An 18,573-nucleotide genomic window follows, 5' to 3' on the forward strand; every position below is an offset into this window, starting at 1 on the left:
AGCCTCCGTCATCTTCTTGGCTTCACAAAGTGCAACGTAGTTATTGAGTTACTTCTCTTGAGTGAATAAATTTCAGGTTTTAGGGATTTTGAACCAAAATTTCCAGGCTGGCAAAAACCAAAGCGTTTGACTTTAACTTTTGTCTTCAACTCTTGAACTTGTGCGTTCAGCATAGCTGCCAAAGTAAAGACGTTTGCATCAGGATGTTTCCAGCGGAATGAACTCTGGAGGCAATTTCTGCTTTCGCGTTTGCTTGTTTCAAGTTTTCTTTTTCTTAAAATACGATCTTATTGTGTGTTGAAGTGGAAGTGTTTGTCCACCAGGCGTCTTTACTGTCAGCTGAAACCTGAGGGCATTGTCCTCTGTGACTGACTCAAGTAGACTTGTTCCTGCTAATGACAGGCACGATGACTACGAACCACTGAAGAATGAGGGAATAATATCGAAACTAATAAACAAACATGGGGGACAGACACTTGACCCCTGACCCCAACGATAGAGCTGCTCCACAGGGAGAGGTTACACAGTGACAGGACGGCAGTCAATCAAGGCTAAAACCCTGATTTTAACCAAAACAAATGCGATTATTCATCAAATGCTTGTGTCAAAAAAAATTACGTGAATCTACGTTGGATAAGTAATCACAGGCAACGATGGAAGGGCCACTGGTTTTTGGTCCTTTTCAGAAACGTTTATCATCCCACCTGGAGAGGGAGGAGTGGGGGAGTCAGGATGGGTGAGGAGTTCAGGGAGGAAGACAGGTGATCGCTGCAGACTGGGGGGGTCCTGCGTCCTGAATGTGTGTGGAGAGTGACAGAGAGGGAGGGTGTGTGTGTGTGTTTTTGAGAGAGAGAGAGAGAGAGAGAGACAGAGAGACAGAGAGACAGAGAGAGAGAGTTTCTTCCAGCCTCACTAGTTCCTCCTCTCCGTCTCGCACCGGCAGTCTGTTTCATTCTCCGCTGCAGTGAAACTCCACCAGGTAAGAAAAGCGACAAGACATCCTCACGCACAATGTCTTTATGACAACCCGACAGAGGAAAATAATCCTCCAGGGTGTAGACGAGCGAGAGAGAGAGCGAGAGAGAGAGAGAGAGCAAGAGAGAGAGCGAGAGAGAGAGCGAGAGAGCCGGCGGCTCGTCGGCGTGCAGAGACGCGCAGGAGAAGTTTTACAAAGTCGCCAACTCAGCAGCCGCTCCTGTAGCTGCATCTCCGTGCATGTTCCCTCTGACACGTGTCGTAAAGAACCGTGCTCGCGCGCGTGTGTCTGTGAGGGAATCCGGTCTACGGTTGCAAGCCAAACTGATGCTCCGGTGCTGTAGACGTGGCTTTACGGATGAGTTCATTATAACGTGTGTGTGTGTGTGTGTGTGTGTGTGTGTGTGTGTGTGCGTGTGTGTGTGTGTGTGTGTGCGTGTGTGTGCGTGTGTGTGTGTCGTGGTTAGGCTCGTGTCAGACAGTGTGTGTTCGGTTCATTAGCGTGTGTTGGAGTCGCTCTGCAGCTCGGCGGGGGTCGGGGTCTCCGGGGGGAGGATGAACTGACTCAGGTCGGTCACACACGACACGCCAGGCAACGTGAACGTGGTGAAGCTTCTCAGGAAATGTGACTAATCCGCTTTAAGTTGCTGAAGTTGTTGCACTTGGAGTATCAGCTACTTTAAAGCGACCTCCTGTGCTGCTGGAGTCTCCCTCCTGTTTATTGCACTTTAAGTAGTTTATGTCTTGACGGCCCTCATTGCCTGTTTCTTCTTTGTGTACCTGCCAGAGGGCCAAGGATGAGCTTTAATGGACAGTAAAGTCACCTGATCTTATCTTGCAGTAAAGCCACATTAACACCTCACACTGTTGGTGTCAAACGCCAAGCAGAGCAGCAAACGGGTCCAGCTGAGCAGGCGCTGCTGGCCGCGGCGTCCTGGATGCTGGGTCAGGAAGGTGAATTTGACCAACAGCAATGGCGGGCAGCACCTCGTCGTCTCTGTGGTTGAGCGCAGCAGGGCCCTCATGGGATTTGCATCGCCACGAGATCACGCGAGATTCCATCTCGCCAGGCTTTGAGTTTGTGGTGAACCACGGCGAGAACCTAGTCAGTCCAACAACAGCGAGGAGAAGTTAGCATCACTGCAGCGTCAGGCCTATGGGGGGGCCTGTCAGGAGGGCCGTTACATCGTCAGACACCTGCAGTAACTTTAACGCCGTGTAACTTTTAACAGGTACTGTATTAAAACGTATTAAGTCATCATAAATGAAAACACGTCAAATCAGCAAATGCGGCGAGCGCTGTGAGGAGCACGCCCTCCCCGCCACCCCCACCCCCCCCTCAGCCCAGTGGACCGCTGGTCTCCTGGGTCTCAGTCAGCAATTGCTTCCTGTCCACATGCTGTCAGTTTAGTCCGGTATACAAGCTGTTAACCCGTGACCAGAGAACCTGCTCCAGGGTAGCGACGTCACAGGTGTGCAGTGTTAGCGCCTGGCTAGCACACCGAATTAGCTCTCCACCAGTCAAGGGCATTCGCAATGGGAAAAATGATTCAGTCATCCACCTGCCTTTGCCTCATGGGCTTGTTGAGGGGTGTGACATCATACCTTTGCTCTGGTGACATCATCCCCACCTGTGTATTGACTCATTACACCTGTCAGGTTGTTGGTTGCACACACTGCTAGCTGCTAGCGCTGCTAGCATTATTCAGGGGCGATTATTACCTCAACATGTCCCCGATCAGAAGTGGAGTGTTTCCTTATTGAAGGAAGACCACTGAAGATTTCTCTCAGTGGAAAATGTGTTTCTGGTTTTCTCCTGGCGAAGTCAGCCAGTGACAAACGGGCCTCGCCAGATGGTTCATCCAGTAACCTCGCCACAGTTTCACAAAAAACTGTAGTAATTACAATTAACATGTGTACTTTTGATTGTTTGAAGCTTCCAATGTTTCCCTCTTGTTGAGTCATGTGCGCATGCAAACACACACACACACACACACACACACACACACACACACACACAGAAAAATCCAGTGTTGTGAACTCTTTTTTTTTTCACGGTGAGTAGAAGGAGATGGACCTGAGAGCAGAAACCAGCAGGAGATGCGAACTGAAGAACTCGATATTTGTTTAAACAACCCAGAAGTGCCACACCAGGATGTGGACACACGGCTGAGGCGGCACAGGCCGAGTGGGCTCGACAGAACCGGTAAACAGAGCAACAGAACCGTTAAATGAGGAAACGAAGACCAGGCGGTAAAACAGGGTAAAGAGCCGGTTGGTTCGGGGCAACAAGGGAACGGGGCAGGACTGAGAGGTGACAAGAGAGCAGCCGACACGGCAAATCCCTCATTTAAACAATGCAGCTTGAAGTTGAAGCAGATGAGAGAGAGTCTTCTCTGTGTCCCTGACGTGTTTCAGAGCCAGCGGTTCACTCTCAGACGGTCTTTGCTGCTGCTGCTCTCTTTGCCTTTGGCCTTCTGCATGTGCACATTAGTGCGGGCAGGGACGTGCCACAGCTGAGACAGCCACCGAAATTAAACCTACCGCAATGGCAATTAAGTTTTCTTCCTGATGGAAGCGGTCCTGACTGAAATGTTCCTCTGTCCTGAGCGTGAAGGCTGAGTTACATGGCTCTAATAGCAGGGTGTATCTTAGGAAACAACAAATTCAGAATGGAGGCAAACATCCCGGTCGAGTAAAGGCATTAGGAACTGTGAGAAGCAGCGACTCAGATATTTGTCATCATATTTTATTATCAGCCGTTACATAAGAATATCAAGGCAAAGCTCCAGTCATTTCATTTTCTCACAGTCACGCTCCATCCATCATCTCTAATCCTGTTAAAATCCATCCATCAGTGTAACAACCTCTGGGAAGCTCTCTCCTCGTCCTTGTTTCTCTACCCTCATCCTTTTTGCTTTTTTTTAGTTTCCTCTGCTTTGCTTTTTATAGAGTTACTGTTCAGTATCACAGAGGCTAAACGGGACAATGGCTGACAAGTAAGACAAGACTAAGATCAAGAGATAGAAGGAGGAGAGAGGAAGATGTCGCAGTGATGGAGAGAATCAAGCTGACTGGCAGGCCCCAAAAAGGATCTCCTGAGTGTCTTGGCTCATTGTTTCGGTTTTATTAATGTCAGACTTCATGATCATCAACCACATGAGCCAGCAGCTGTGGTCAGAGAGCAAGGCTGCGCTCAGGTGGACACGGCTAGCCACTCGCCGGTGAGCTGAGCAGAACGTTTAGAACGCTAGCAGCCCAACATTCACCCCAGGATCGTCAAACAACGTCCCTCTCCAGCTGAGTTGATCCTAAATATGGTCGCAAACGCCTCAAGAGCTTCGTGATCTTTTCTAAACTTTGCAGGTTTGATGAGAGTCCCGGTCTGAAGGTTCCTACAAGCTAAGTCACAGCACCATCTAGTGGAACAAACCAGCTTTGTCACGATACTGGATTTCCCACTTCGATACGATATTTTGAAAAATATTGATATGCGATTTGATTTTCAGTTTTATGCAACCGCTCGGAATTTAGTGCAAAAATGTTTTATTTAAAGAAAAATAAAGAACTTTATTCTTGAGGCAGAGTTATTAAGTTATTCTTTACACATTAATAGTCTGTAAATAAGTTTTAATATATGTCACCTACCATCGATTAGCTTTAGCTAGCGCTCGCTAACAAGACAACACGTCAAAGTAAACACCGATAGACGTGATAACTCGAGGCAACACGAACTTCAAGTTCTACTGTTACCCACCTCTAACCCTGTCAATCTACTCAGGTCCGGGCGTCTGCCTCGGAGGAGCTTTGCTACATTCGTCGTGTTCGCTCCTTTGGTCAGCTCAGTTCTTGCATATCGGCTTGCTGCTGTCCTTCGGCTTTCCTTGTTCATTCGACTGAAATCCAAAGAACCTCCAAACAGCACTTCTGCTGTTGTTTTATTTATTAAAACTGCTGGTTGTGAAGGTCCTGCAGACGCCACCTCATGGCGGCTTACACACGTAGAGCGAGTGGTGTTTGTGTGAGCGAGGCAGGAGGGGAGGGGCTGCTGCACGAAGGCTCGCTCCCCAGGGCAGCGCTCTGTCTGTTTGTGTGTGTGTTGGCGGCGGCGGCACATGTGTAAACCAAGGACGCAGGTAGAATATCGATAAATCGATACTATGGGAGAGTCATTTTGTACCGTTTTTATTTTTCAAAATCAATATTTAATCGATAAATCGATATTTTTGACAACCCTAGAACAAACATCACAAGGACACTGTGTCGTCTTCCCATGATGACCAGCAACAGCAAATATGTAGTAAGTGTGTCTTGTCAAGTGCCACCTAGTGGACACAGGAAGTCATATCTGCACCACATTCGTCTGCTCCTTCAAGCCAAATCCTAACATTAAGATTGGCCTCCCTCCCTCTCCATGGAGCAAACGGGACGTGCAAGGACCTGCGCATCGCTTCTTGTGGCTTTTATAAGAAGTGGAGCACAAGAGTTCACCTTGGCAGAGGTTGAAGTTCTCTGAGTGTTAGCATGTGAAGACCTGGTAATACGGGAAAGATATGACAATTATTAATTGTGTGGTTACTCAGTTTGTGTACTGACATTTGCAATTTGTTGAAGCAGTACACCCAAGATCTGTTCTGTTGGCTCAGAGACTGGATTTGGTGAGTGAGTGTTTTTTCTCAGCCAAGATAATCCATCTCGCCCACAGATGTGGGACATCAAGATGCTGATTTATAGCCTTAGTCAACACAGATTTCCCTCAGGATGGGGTCAGTAAAGGTCACCCTGCATCATTCAATCTGCAGATGTCAGTTCAACCTGGAGAGGACGACTGCCATGCGGTGCGCTCGCTGTCTGCTCTGCAAAACGCCGCAACTGTAAATGTTAATTGTCAACAATACACCGCCTTGGAATCACTTCCAGCAGTTTGGCTCCGCTGTCTCAGCCACATGTCTGAAGACGTGTCACAGCACCTGCCCAGGATCGGAACACGTGTGCTCCTCTTGTGGAGGAATGGAACGTCAGCCCACAGACCTGGATCAGTAATCTCGTTCCTGTGCTCCGTGTGACGAGGTTCCCTGCATGAGCGTGCGCTCACGCAGTAGAGAGGGAGTCACTGATGTCTGCTGTGTCTCCCTGAGTGTCGCCGCTAGTTCATGCTTCATATCGTTGATGTGAAACACCTGCATGAGTTCTCGGTTGCATTTTTCATCCACAAGATGTTGTGTACGCGTGTTGCACTTGCATATTCGTTCAGTGTATCATCTCAAAATGTGCAGTTGTTAAATAGTTCTTCAAAGTAACACGCTGCACATCCAGTCATGTGACAGCGCTGATAGAAACACGTGCTGTTTCTTGTGTGACTCTTTGAGGACGGTTAGAGGTTCCGGCCCCTCCAGGATTATTTTAACATGTGCACTCAGTTTAGTGAAAGGCTCTCAGGATAAAAGCACCGGCTAAGTGGCACATGGTTCTTGTTATGTAACGTTACGCTATGTTACATACAGACACAGAACAATGGAATAACTGAGACGTAAGCTAACATTTGTACTGTGGTGAAGTGACAGGTAGCAAATACAAGCAACTAAAATTCTGAAGTTTCGGGAGGCACACACACACACACATACACACACACACACACACACACACACACACACACACACACACACACCTTGATCCAACAGACTGTGCAGATTACCTCAGCAGGAATACTTTTCTTGAATCAAATCTGTGGCTTCTAATCAATATCTCACACTGCACTGTAACTTGTAATCTCCTGTTTTAGCTCCTATTTGAACTTGTTTTTACTCCTGATTTTAGCTCTTTTAATTGTTGTGTTTCTCTGTGTTGATTTTATTGCCTTTACACTCCGTTGCTTATGTTTTCTTGTTTGATGTAAAGCACTTCCAGTGCCCTGCTGTTGAATTGTGCCATACACCTGCCTTGCCTTGAGTACAAAATTAGTGTGTGTATGTTGCACTTTTGGTGTGTGTTCCGGGGCTAAAAGTGTAACTTCTGCTGCTCATATTGGAAATTTGTGTGCAAGAATTTCTCACTTTAAGTTCATGCAGAGAGAATCATGTCACTGCTGGCTTTCTTTCATGCAATTGAGTCCAGGTGTGTGTACGAGCATGTGTGTGCGTTTGTGTGTGTGTGTGTGTGTGTGCATGTGTGTGTGCGTGTGTGTGTGTGTGTGTGTGTCAAACAAGAATTATTTGTAGTGCTTGTGTGTGTGTGTGTGTGTGTGTGGATGGAGGGGGGGGGGGGGTTCCAGTTATTTAATTTCAGTTTAAAAAAAAATGGACATTAGGGTCTGATAAATCACCCCATAATTACCAGACGTCCCCCTGACGTCGGCTGCCCCTTGTCACTTCAACCACAGCAGGTCAGGTGATCACCACCTCCGCTAATATTGCAGGGCTACTTCACTCATGCTGAAACTCAGTGGAAATATTTGCTGTCAATTCTTGAACACCTGAACATGCCAAATGCACCCAAACTGATTTTGTCTTTCCGTGTCTTTATTTCAACTTGAGAGAATGAGCAGGTTTAACTGGACATCCCGTTTTTGCTTCGTCGTCACACATTTCAGGAACTCTTCTTTCTGTTCCCTTCGTTCCACTCTTAGGTTGTTCCAGCCATGATGGTGGTGTGTCTGAGGCTGCTTTTGCTCCTACCCCTGGTTTGCTGCATCCCCTCCTCCTCCAGACCTCCCTCCAGACACTGTCGACGGTGCTGTGATCACCTGGAGCCTCCAGCTGCTACGGGTCAATACCAGATGCCGGAGGTCCGCACCGTCATCAACATGACTATCCTCAAAGGTACCGCAGCCTCGCCTCTGTGCTGAGGGCCGCTGCCTTCAGCCTGCGTGCAGTTTAAGATAGTGAGTACTTTCTGGTTGGGAAAGAAGTTGGACATTGAGGCAGGCGTTGCTCCGGGGGGGGGGGCGTCAGCAGGTCCCTCATCTCAGTGTGGTTGGCACGGCCCTAAACACAACCAGTAGCCAGGGTCCAAAAGAGCAGCAGTACGTGCCATTTTCTTCACACTCTGTTTTTCATAAAGTCTTTCTTCTCCCTGTGATGAATGTACTTGTGTGATCAGAGCGGATCCAATCAGGTATTGGACCTACTGACACCGAGCACCTGCTTCAGCTGAACCTGTCAAGATCCGGCTGGCTGCGGTTCTACCCTGGGTCCACATGTAGGGAACGCTTCCAGCTTGTGCGTGCTCATGCTGGGTGCTTCGGTGCAACGCGTCCTCATGTTCGACACAAATTTAATGCTCTGCGTGTAATTTAGCGCCTTGTAGATGTCCATCATGTGGCAGTGGCGTGTCAAGCACCTGTGCAGCAGCTTCACTGGTAGCGATCCTTTCCAGCATGGCGGCCAAGTACCGTAGCAAAGGCTCTATTTAACATCCAAACAGCGAACTGAAGAATGTTTCTAAAGATATCTGAGGTGAGAAAATAGGCAACGCAGGAGCAGAATTTGTGTTTGAGAAGTCTCCTGAGTCGGCCATGTTGCCCTGGTTGGGGTTTGGGGTGTGCTGTAAGATGCGTGCTGGCCACGCACAACAGCAGACTGAGGTTTGGCTCCTGGCTACCACGTCTCTCTCACTCTGTGATCATGAGATCGAGGCCAACGCAACGCTGAGCCCGATGCCAAAATGCGGGTTGCAGCTGTGAACTTCTCTGCGTCGCCCCGGCCTCTTGCTAAAAGCATCAGGTTTACTGCCATAAACACGGCTAAAACTGTCCAGTTTTGTTACCAGAAGCATGTTTGAAAATGTACAGACGTCTGGCTAAAAAACCAACAACTGTTTTTGCATCGGAGACAAATTCTTAAAATGTCTGGCTGAAAACACCAGGTTTTATTGGTGAAACAGCTAAAATATCTGGCTTCTTGTCTTTGTTGGATGTCAGTGTGAAAAAAACGGGACTCAACGGCGAAGAGGGAAAAATCTGCTGCGAAGTGAAATGACTTGAGAAACTGGCGTGTTATTCATACGCCCGTCGACGAAACCAGGCTGAGAGAAGCTGAGCATCTGAGGAAGAGGTAGAGAAATGTGGGAACGTGGGATTAAAAATACAAGGATTTTCAAACAACCCACACCATTACAGCTGGAGAAGGCTTTTCCAAACATGTGTGTCCAATATCAGAGCGCCGGCGTCCAGCGTGAACACAGCCGTCCAAACCACACGTCGCCTCCTGATGTTTTATCTGATGGGTCTTTGATAATTGGACCTGCCAAGTTTGTTCTGACCTCCCAAACCTTTCAGACTGCTGAGCTGCACTTCTCTCTGCCACACACACACACACACACACACACACACACACACACTTACATGCTAATGTATATTTATTAACATATATATATTTATTAACATATATATATTTATTAACATATATATAGTTGAAGGCAATTATGGTCATTTTAACTGCTTAATCACTCAGGGACATTTCCACCAAGAGGATCCAAGTTGGATTTTGAGTTCCAGTGAGCCACAAACTAAGTGGACACATGGAACAGTGAATATTGGTAGACGCGTGCTCTTGAATGCAGGGAGGATGAAGAAGAAGAGCCTGCAGACTTCAGCTCCATGTGATCTTTTACTGAGATTCATTTCCGATGATTCAGTTCTCAACTGGTCCCATTTGGCTGCTGACACTCGCTGTGACGCCGTTCCCTGCAGACTCGAGGCTTCAGCCACACTGGCTACCGTGTTAACCGTCTCCCTGTCTACGGTCGGTGTGTTGTGTTACTTATGCATTTTGATGCAGTACTTTTTGTACTGTTTTGGGTACATGAAGTGTGTAATTGTTTTCTGAGTACGTAGTGCATGCTGAACCACGTTCTGAGTGAAGAAAATCTTCCATCCCGACGGACTGAATTTCTTTTTTCAAAGACCCAGTTACGTTAATCATTGGTGAGCAACATGGTTCAAAAGTGACCCACTTTTTATTTTCTTCATCTTTCCTTCGCCAGTTCACGCATTGAATTCTTTTTTGATCATCACAAATTGTTATTTTTGATTTATCGCTTTTTGAATAAAAATCCTTTTTTTTCCCGTTACTCCCCTCCCCTTGCACAACATGAGTCAGGAGTGACCCACAGAGCTTCCCTCTACTACTTCAAGAAACCTTTAGCTGTGCGTGAGGTAACACAGGGAAAGAATCTGTGTGATTTGGGACGCGCGTCACATGACGTCTGCGTCGCTCCGTCAGAAGAAGAGGATGAAACAGTTGAGGACCCACTGAGACTCCGATACGAATGAAGCGATGCAGCTGAAGTGTGAAGGGGTGTCAAAAGGGTGCTGGAACCAAATCTGCTTATGTGGCAGAAAATAGGCTTCTCATCCACACACACACACACACACACACACACACACACACACACACACACACACACACACACGCTCCATATAGCAACAATACACACAACCCAAAGTCATTTTTCTTCTCTATGCTGCAATTACTCTGTTATGTCTGGAAAACAATAAAGCCTACAACGAGTGTGTGTGTGTGTGTGTGTGTGTGTGTGTGCGTGCGTGTGTGCTTTTTTTGTGGTTGATGTTGGGAATGTGTGTGTTTGATTGTGTATTTGCTGCCACAAAAATGCCAAGCGTAGCTTTCAATCAGTGCATTCATGGACAAAGGCCTCTCTGCAGCCTCACATGTCAACATCACGTTCTCTTCCACTGGGCTAAATTACACGTTGGTGGACAAACAGTCCAGGAGCTTGAAAGTAGCTCAAGCACACAAGACGCATCATTTCAGATGTCGCCTGACAGCGGTGCAGCGGTGCAGTGGCCGCCACTGCCGCCGCCATCCCCGTGCATGTGTGGGCGTCAACCAAAAAAAACCCAAGTCTGCATACAGGAGAGACGCGAGCTAAAAAAGCTTTCACTTTTTTGTTTTTTCCAAATTCTTTTTGTAGAAGGATGCAGGACGGAGTTCACCACGCTCGCTGAAAAGGCCTCTAGCGGAAATCAAAATGGAGTCATTTTCCAGCGAGTCCAAACTACAAAAGCGATGTCTGACAAGCACTCCATGGTTGATGAGTCTTCGTCAGTCGCAGCTCTGCTCCTCCTGTTTCTCGTCTGTCGGCTCCTTCCTGTCCTCTCCGCCCGTTTCCTGTTGCGTGATTGATCGAGTTCTCGTGTCTTGGTGACTTCATCTGTTTTCGTCTACCTGCCTGTTTGTTTTGCTGCCGTTCCCTCGCGTGCCTGTTTGCCCCTAAGACTTTTTGAGATTAGTTTTCCAGTTCAGTTACTAGTTTAGCTTTAGTTTTATTTCGCAAAATAAAGTTGTTCCCATCTCTGCATTTGGGTCCAGCTTCACCATCCACCATGACGCCATCCTAAAAGAAACCAAAACCAAGGAGGTTAGCTACCTAAACAGAAGTATGAAAGTGAGAGTACAGGATTAGCTTTATTCTTCTAGCAGCAGCTCTTGTGCTTCTGTCAGACTCATTAAAATAACACACTTTCCTCCTGAAATGCAAAAAAAGAATTTTGCTGTTTACAAATGTGGATACAGAAATGAGCTACAAGTCTAAAAACACCTTGAACCTGAAGAACCTAAAGCACATTTAGAGGTGATTTCATCCAGGCTGAGTGTCCAGCTCATGGATGTGTGTGTGTGTGTGTGTGTGTGTGTGTGTGTGTGTGTGTGTGTGTGTGTGTTGTAATGCAGTATTCTCTGCCTGGGACTGGCAGGAGGCACAATTTCATCCTACTACAACTCCTCATTAAACAAAAGTCATTTCTATGGGACAATCAGCACTTTCTCCAGGACAAAGCAGTAAGAAAGCGTCGATTGTGAGGCGGTGTGAGTGTTGTTTGAGTTCAGGATGAAGGGTCAGTTCCATATACGGTCATCCAGTGTGGCGGAGCTGCTGTTTGTGGAAACTTCTGTCACTCTCCTCGGGTCGTTGTGTCGACTCGGGTGAGAGCTGGAGAGATCGCACAGGACCAAGGAAATCCCGGTCCTGGTGTCAGGACTTCCTCGGTGGTTCACCTGTAGCAGACCCCGCTAGGACCTACCTCCAGGGATCAGAATGCAACCTTACAAAACAGCATTTTTACGAGATTCTTTATGTAAAACTTGCTTCATAACCTCATAGATTAACAACCACAATTTATGTTTATATTCATCTGGAGGCCTGATGTTTTACGTACATCCACCGCGAGCTCACCGGGTCCACTGGCAACGAGAGCAATGAAGCACCAGTCTGGTTCCAGGGACATTTGTGTCACTTTGCGTCGCTTCTCTATTTTTTGCTGTATTTTTTTGCTCAAGTTAAGACAGAAATGAGACCTTGAACACGATAGATGGTTGTTCTGGTGACTTTCTAGCCTGCTAACGTTAGCTAGCGCTGCCAACAGCAGACATCGGTGGACAGAGAGGCGGACCAGCACGGGCTCAGCTTTCATGTCCCTGGTGTGGTCGCTGGGGACGTTTGTTGCGTTTCCTGTTCTGCTTGGTTCCGACCATGTTGAGCAGAGTGTTCTTCAGTGACAGTCCCTCGCCTCTTCCATACAGTTGACTTAGTGCAGAATTTTTCTCAACAGTCATTCACAATCTTTCACTTTAGGTGCCCTTGGTTCTGTTATTGTTCCACCGATGTTTTGGTTTGCCACTGTAGGACAATGGCGTGGGCGCGCAAACCAAAACATCGACCTGAGGGTTTTTTGTCTTCTGGTTACATCGACTAAATATGCCCAAAGCTTATAAGGGAGCTTTTCTTGGGACCCCATTCCCAGACCCTCTGACCAACCAGTGTGACACTGCACCAGTTTTGACTCGTGAAAAGATGGAGGAATGTGTAGACCCTCAACCACTGATTCCTCCAAAACTGCCTCTAACTCTTGAGAACAGGCTTTTTTTCTGTTTATGTGCCTGTCTTAGGTGTCAGGGGACTCCCTGCTCAGGCGCCCGTCGAGCTGCGCCAGGGCGATACGCCACAATGATGTTTGAAAAGGCCTATGAGCAGTGCCACTTGATTTCATAGCAATGAGGTTTTTGTGTAGCAGCAACAATAGCAACACTCAAACCGGTCACTTAAGCAGAGACATCTCAGTCAGGACTGGCGACAGGAGCAGACACACAAGCCCATTAATCCTTTTCACAGCTTGATGTCAAGTTGCATTTACTTTGAAATTCAGAGACTTGTTGCGGCAGCGAAATGGGACACACAGGATGAAACACGAATGGTGCAAATTGAAGGTTCCAAATGGCGTCCTTGAGGGATCAATGTAAGATTTAGGGAAGTGACTTTGTTCACATTGTGCCAGGAGTTCCATGAGGAGAGCGAATGAAAACAAAATACCTGAATTCATAATGAGGGAGACATCATGAATGCAGATGTTTCCACGCTGCACGCGAGGGAGTTCTGACTGGCGAGAGCTGCATCTTCACATATGCCGTAGTTTTCTGTAGTGAGTGAACTCCTGCCAGTAGCATCTCTTTCCAGTTCAGGTGTTTGTATCATTATGTGAGGGGCAGTGGGGCTCTTTGATGAAATGTTCCTCTGCATTTTTCCGGGGATGATTTCTGGCTCTTTGGAGCTTCGGTTGTGCACCTCTTGAAACTGATAATCACCCCGAGTGGTGAAGACTTTCATGTCAGAAGAGGTCACCAACAGGGTGATGTAGGATGAGTTCTGAAACAAACAAATTAGTTATTAATATCCGGTTCTCTCATCACCAAGCCACTGAGTTTAAATGAAATACAGACCCTTTCAGCTGAAGATATTTTATATTTTTTTTCCCCCAAAAAAGTAACAATGTCAGTAATTACCAGACTCCTGGTCTTAAATCGACTCCTGAATTTTGAGGCGTTTCATGTGTCTTAATAATTGAAAGGGTGGTTGCTAACAAGTAGCCAAACGAGAACCCCACGTTAGCTTAGCACCGCTAACCGCTGCATTCAGGCTTCCAGCACCATCTAAGTGGTTGATTCGTGAAGATGATCTTGATGAACTAGGGAACCCACTGGGACGCAGAACCTCCTGTTGGACTACAAAAATACCTCAACCCTGCAGCATGAAAGCAAACAACTTGCAGTACTCACTATAATGAAGTAGGTGCTGAATACTTCAAGTACGATTACAGATGCAGAGAGAGCGCTCAGTTTTATTTTATATTATTTTTTTGCTACAAGGGGCAAGGAGTTGCAAAGAGCCATCCGTTGCTTCCTGTCCATTAGACTAAATTTAGGGTTGGAAAAAAAAAATCGCACATTTGTGCACAGGAACATTTCATGGCGGATATTTAAGCCTGGTGGTTTTAGACTTTCAAAACACACCTTTGTCCCAAATGTTTCCTTCTTTCTCTACATTCAGGCTTTATGTGTTCTTCTCATAAATATTTAATAATAAGTAAATGATCCCAGTATGATTGCAGTTCTTTCCAGTAGAGGTCAAACAAGCTTACAGATGATTTAACTGGTTCTCTCTCAGTATTTAAAGCACCTTTTACTCCAACACACTTCGGGTCTCCTCATGGAGGAGGAGCTCTAAATAAACTGAAGCACAAGTTCGAAATAGTTCCCCCTGATTTATAAGGAGGATTTGGAATGTCAGCTCTTGCTTCAACAGCTCCCATCTCCACATTTGTTACCATCCTGAATGACAAACAAGCTTGGAGACATTTTGTGCATGAAGCGAGTACAGTGTGTTCTGCACTTGGAGCCTAAAAGTCTTTGACCTGTTTTTCTCTCTAAGTGCTGCACTTGACTAAATGGCACGATCGTCTCTGTAAATCTGGATTGTTGCTCCTCTTCTGAAAGTTTGTGGGTGACACTCGCTCTTGTCATGTAGTTTGAACTCTCTTCGTAACTCTACTTAATTTATGTGTCCCTGAGGGCCCATTGATTGTGCTGAGAGAGGAATAATTCATGAATCCAAGACAGAGGACTGAAAGGGAGGAAATCCAGAGGACTTGAAGTCAACACCAGTCCACACTGCTGTAAAAAAACAGACCACTAAATGGATCCCAGTGAGATTAATATGTCCAGATCATTAGACCACAGTTATCAAAACTCTCCCCTCAGTCTGGGAGGATCATGTCATCATCATCATCACCATGTCATCTTCATCATGTCATCAATGTTTTATGATTCCCAAGAGCACTAGGATGTGTAAGGTTCCTCTGTACATCAAGTTCCTATTGATCAGGTGTTGCTGTCTGCACTGATGATCTGTGTTTCTTCTCATCCCTCTAGGTGATAAAGGAGATAAAGGGGATAAAGGTACACCTGGCAAGCCAGGTCTGGAGGGACCCCCTGGTTTCAGAGGACCCATGGGCCCCAAAGGCAGCAAAGGCCAAGCAGGTTCCCCGGGAGACGCCTGCAAGATCCCTCAGTCTTCCTTCTCGGTGGGACGTCGCAAGTCTCTGCACAGCGTGGACTACTACCAGGCGCTGGTGTTCGACACCGTGTTCGTCAACCTCCACGAGCACTTCAACATGTTCAAGGGCAAGTTCTACTGCTACGTGCCGGGGATCTACTTCTTCAACATCAACATCCACACCTGGAACTTTAAGGAGACCTACCTCCACCTGATGCACAACGATAAGGAGCAGGTGATCCTGTACGCTCAGCCCAGCGAGAGGTCCATCATGCAGAGTCAGAGTGTCATGTTCAACCTGGCTCTGAACGACGAGGTCTGGGTCCGGCTCTACAAGAGGGAGCGGGAGAATGCCATTTACAGCGATGATGTGGATGTTTACATCACTTTCAATGGCTACCTTGTAGCACCTAGCATCCAGTGAGCCTGGACCAGTGGCTGAGAGGAGTTGCAGGATCTCTGGGGTGGATTACTGGTCTAGTTGCCATGGATACTGCTTTCTGCTGTGAGAGAACAATAAATACATGACATTACAAATTTGGTGCCTATCAAATATTAACTTGAGAGCCACATGCTGTGCCTTTCTGAATAAGGACTTCCCTAAAAAACAAACAAACATCAAGGTAAAAACACAAAGTGAAAGGTAGCACAGCACACAGTTAGGAAGGAATGTCAAGCTACTTCCTTTGCACTAGAAATCAACCTTTGTTCAAAGTAAATACCTTCCCTTCTTTTGTGCTGTGCTAATTTTTCCCTCCTGGAATTCTTCCTCTCGGGGACTTTGTGTTAACGCACACATCAGGATTTGTAAATCGGTGCAATCAGTGATACGTTTGTGTTCTATGATGTTCTCATGGTGGACAGAGGGTTTCTGTCCTCAGACAAATTGATGTCATACCTGTAAACGTTTCCTTTGTGCCATTCTGAAGAACGTTTAGGTTTAAAGAGTTAATTCACTCAAATGGATGGTCAGTTTTATTTGGCATTTGATGTCTCTGTGTGTATATATATATATATATATATATATATATATATATATATATATATACATACACATACACACATACACATATATATACATATATATGAACAGCGATGTGATCCTCACAAATGTGCAGAAATGACATCACCTGGAACTTTATTTCCACTGAGGACCCTGATGATGAAATGTGTGGCGTCTCTAGAAACCCAAATATGTCTGTAAGGATTTGGGTGATCTGACTATTTAAACATTTCCCAACATATCAGAATAAAACACAAGGTGCTAAATAAGCAAATGCAGGAATGCATTAGGGGGTAAGTTGTCTTCCAGAGACTTCAGACTGCAGAGCAGTTTGTGTAAATAGCCTTTAGTATCTGTCTCTATATCCTAATGTGGTGCTGCCACTCGTGCTGTGGGCTGGACTGTGTATGTATGTGTTTTGAAATGTAAACAATATTTCATCCTTAAAGGTGTTGCTTCCCAAGTGTGTCTTTATTCTGAGTCCCTGAGAAACCAACACACTGCAGATCCACTGATGAAGTCGCTCACACGGACGTGCATCACGGCGGTGGCTTTTCTCTAATGCAACGAGAGATCCTTTAGCGGCTGAATCACGCCGTCGTGTGTTTATCTAACAGGCCTGCTTTATGTTGGTTGTACTCCCTTTTTGGCAGCAGGCTCCCAAATACAGCGAAATGTGACTTCCTGAGAGTCTCTGAGCTGTGAAGGTACACAACAGGAGGTTGAATATTTACAGGAAATACTGCCTTAGATCGTAAAAAGAACTCAAAATTGTGCATAAACTTGGGAGTTTATATCAGGTCAAAAGGTCACTTCTCTCAACACACAATCATTTTGTCAAGGAACGTTTCTCCGTTCATCAATTTTTTTCATTTTACAAATTACGATGAATCCAGCTTTTCCTCCCCAAGAAAGACAGACGCATATTCATGTATTCGTGAGCAGAGCCCTCTAGTGGCTGCAGTAATTATAACCACAGGAAAGCAGGAAGTCACATGATGAGAGACAGGGAGACAAACCTGTATTTTGAGGTGGAGGGTGGATTCCCAGAGGAGCGACTGTAGCGCCTGAGACTGGTGATTGGATGAAGCTGCTTTGCTGAGCGCTGCGGGTGTTCTGTTGAGATATTTGGAAAGTGCAGCGTTGCTGAGCAGGACGCTGTGCAGCTGCGGTGAGAAGCAGCTGTGGATCTTTATGTCGTCAGTGGTGAATGTTGGCTGTCTGTTTCCGTCAGCGCTCATTTCAGCCCAAACATCTTTTCTGGGGCTGTCAGGCAGATAAAGAATGTAAACTAATGAAGTGCACATTTCTCTTTTGGCAGTGACAAGCATTGTTTCTGTGTCTAAATTCAAATAAATGTTGGTTATGTGTGAAGAAATGAGCAGATGAACTGCAGAGGTGGACTTTTTACTGTTTATTCTGAATGCATTCACCACTTGTCACTGTTCATAGGCAATGATAGGCCAGCGACGCGTTGCTGGTATGTCGCTCACTTCCTTGATGACCTTGTTGAAGTGTCCTTGAGCAAGATATTGAAGCCCTAGTTGCTACTGATGAGCAGCCTCCACCACTCGATGATTACAGTCTCTTTCCCAACTGATATATGCTAGATATTAGCTACAGAGCAAACAGAAGGCCATGTTCATTCATTCATTCACTCACATGTTACGTGGAGTCCTCTTCTTCTACTCTCCAGCAGACAGATGCAGCCAAGCGTGTTGCTGCCCTCCACTGGTTTGTTGCATTTCGCAGCTCCTTATTCACAAGCTAAATGCACACATGGGGCCGAGGGGTGGAGGCCCAATTACTTGCTTTAATTACTTCAGTGCTTTTTTTTTTCTCTTTTCAAACGTACATTCATACGCTAATTGATCAAAACCAGTTGCTTGATTAGCAGATCCAGGTCTGCTCCTCAACCCAGGGTTTCTGTGGTTGGAAGGAAGGACGTAGATATCCGCATGAGTTGAAGGACTGGCTGCATGAATCACAGGACAAATAAGAATAAACCACTGAATCCTATTTGGGAAATAGTATTGAAGATGTAACAGCCCCCCCCCCCTCCCCAACGCGCTAATTGGCCAACTTGATAAAATAAACAACCCAGCAGATGACACTTGTGTCGAACTCAGCACCACGGTTGAGTCTGCAGCATGCCAGCTCCATCTGTTGGGCCATATCTCTCCTATTAGCTGTAATGCTGCCCCCAGGGAAGCTTTGCTAGAGGAAGAGCAGACCGCGGCATTGTAAAT

General features: G+C 46.3%; 1 protein-coding gene and 1 long non-coding RNA gene across 3 annotated transcripts; one reads left to right on the forward strand and one right to left on the reverse strand.

Annotated features, from left to right (window-relative positions):
• Positions 1-886: 886 nt before the first annotated feature.
• On the forward strand, positions 887-17,596 carry c1qtnf6b (C1q and TNF related 6b). The gene is made up of 3 exons (XM_086212290.1): positions 887-979; positions 7,601-7,793; positions 15,198-17,596. Exons 2-3 carry the CDS (start codon positions 7,613-7,615, stop codon positions 15,743-15,745), a joined length of 729 nt encoding a protein of 242 aa, XP_086068416.1. The 5' UTR covers positions 887-979; positions 7,601-7,612; the 3' UTR covers positions 15,746-17,596.
• Positions 11,065-18,047, reverse strand: LOC147257992 (uncharacterized). 2 transcript variants are annotated; one of them, XR_015117658.1, is made up of 6 exons: positions 17,987-18,047; positions 17,344-17,590; positions 15,722-15,821; positions 15,527-15,651; positions 13,303-13,635; positions 11,065-11,331 (listed from the first exon to the last, which is right to left on the reverse strand). It is a non-coding gene; the product is annotated as an uncharacterized LOC147257992 (long non-coding RNA). The 2 variants fall into 2 exon arrangements; XR_015117657.1 differs by having other exon boundaries at positions 15,722-15,824.
• Between the last annotated feature and the right edge of the window lie 526 nt (positions 18,048-18,573).

This window comes from Aulostomus chinensis, chromosome 8, assembly GCF_037954235.1.
Source record: "Aulostomus chinensis isolate RoL2024-O1b breed Wild chromosome 8, RoL_Achi_v1.0, whole genome shotgun sequence".
Taxonomy (NCBI): domain Eukaryota; kingdom Metazoa; phylum Chordata; class Actinopteri; order Syngnathiformes; family Aulostomidae; genus Aulostomus; species Aulostomus chinensis.

Coding starts and splice junctions, on each gene's coding strand:
- c1qtnf6b (XM_086212290.1), top strand. CDS start 7,613: ATGATGGTGGTGTGTCTGAGGCTGCTTTTGCTCCTACCCCTGGTTTGC. Junction 7,794..15,197: donor CAACATGACTATCCTCAAAG/GTACCGCAGCCT, acceptor TCATCCCTCTAG/GTGATAAAGGAGATAAAGGG.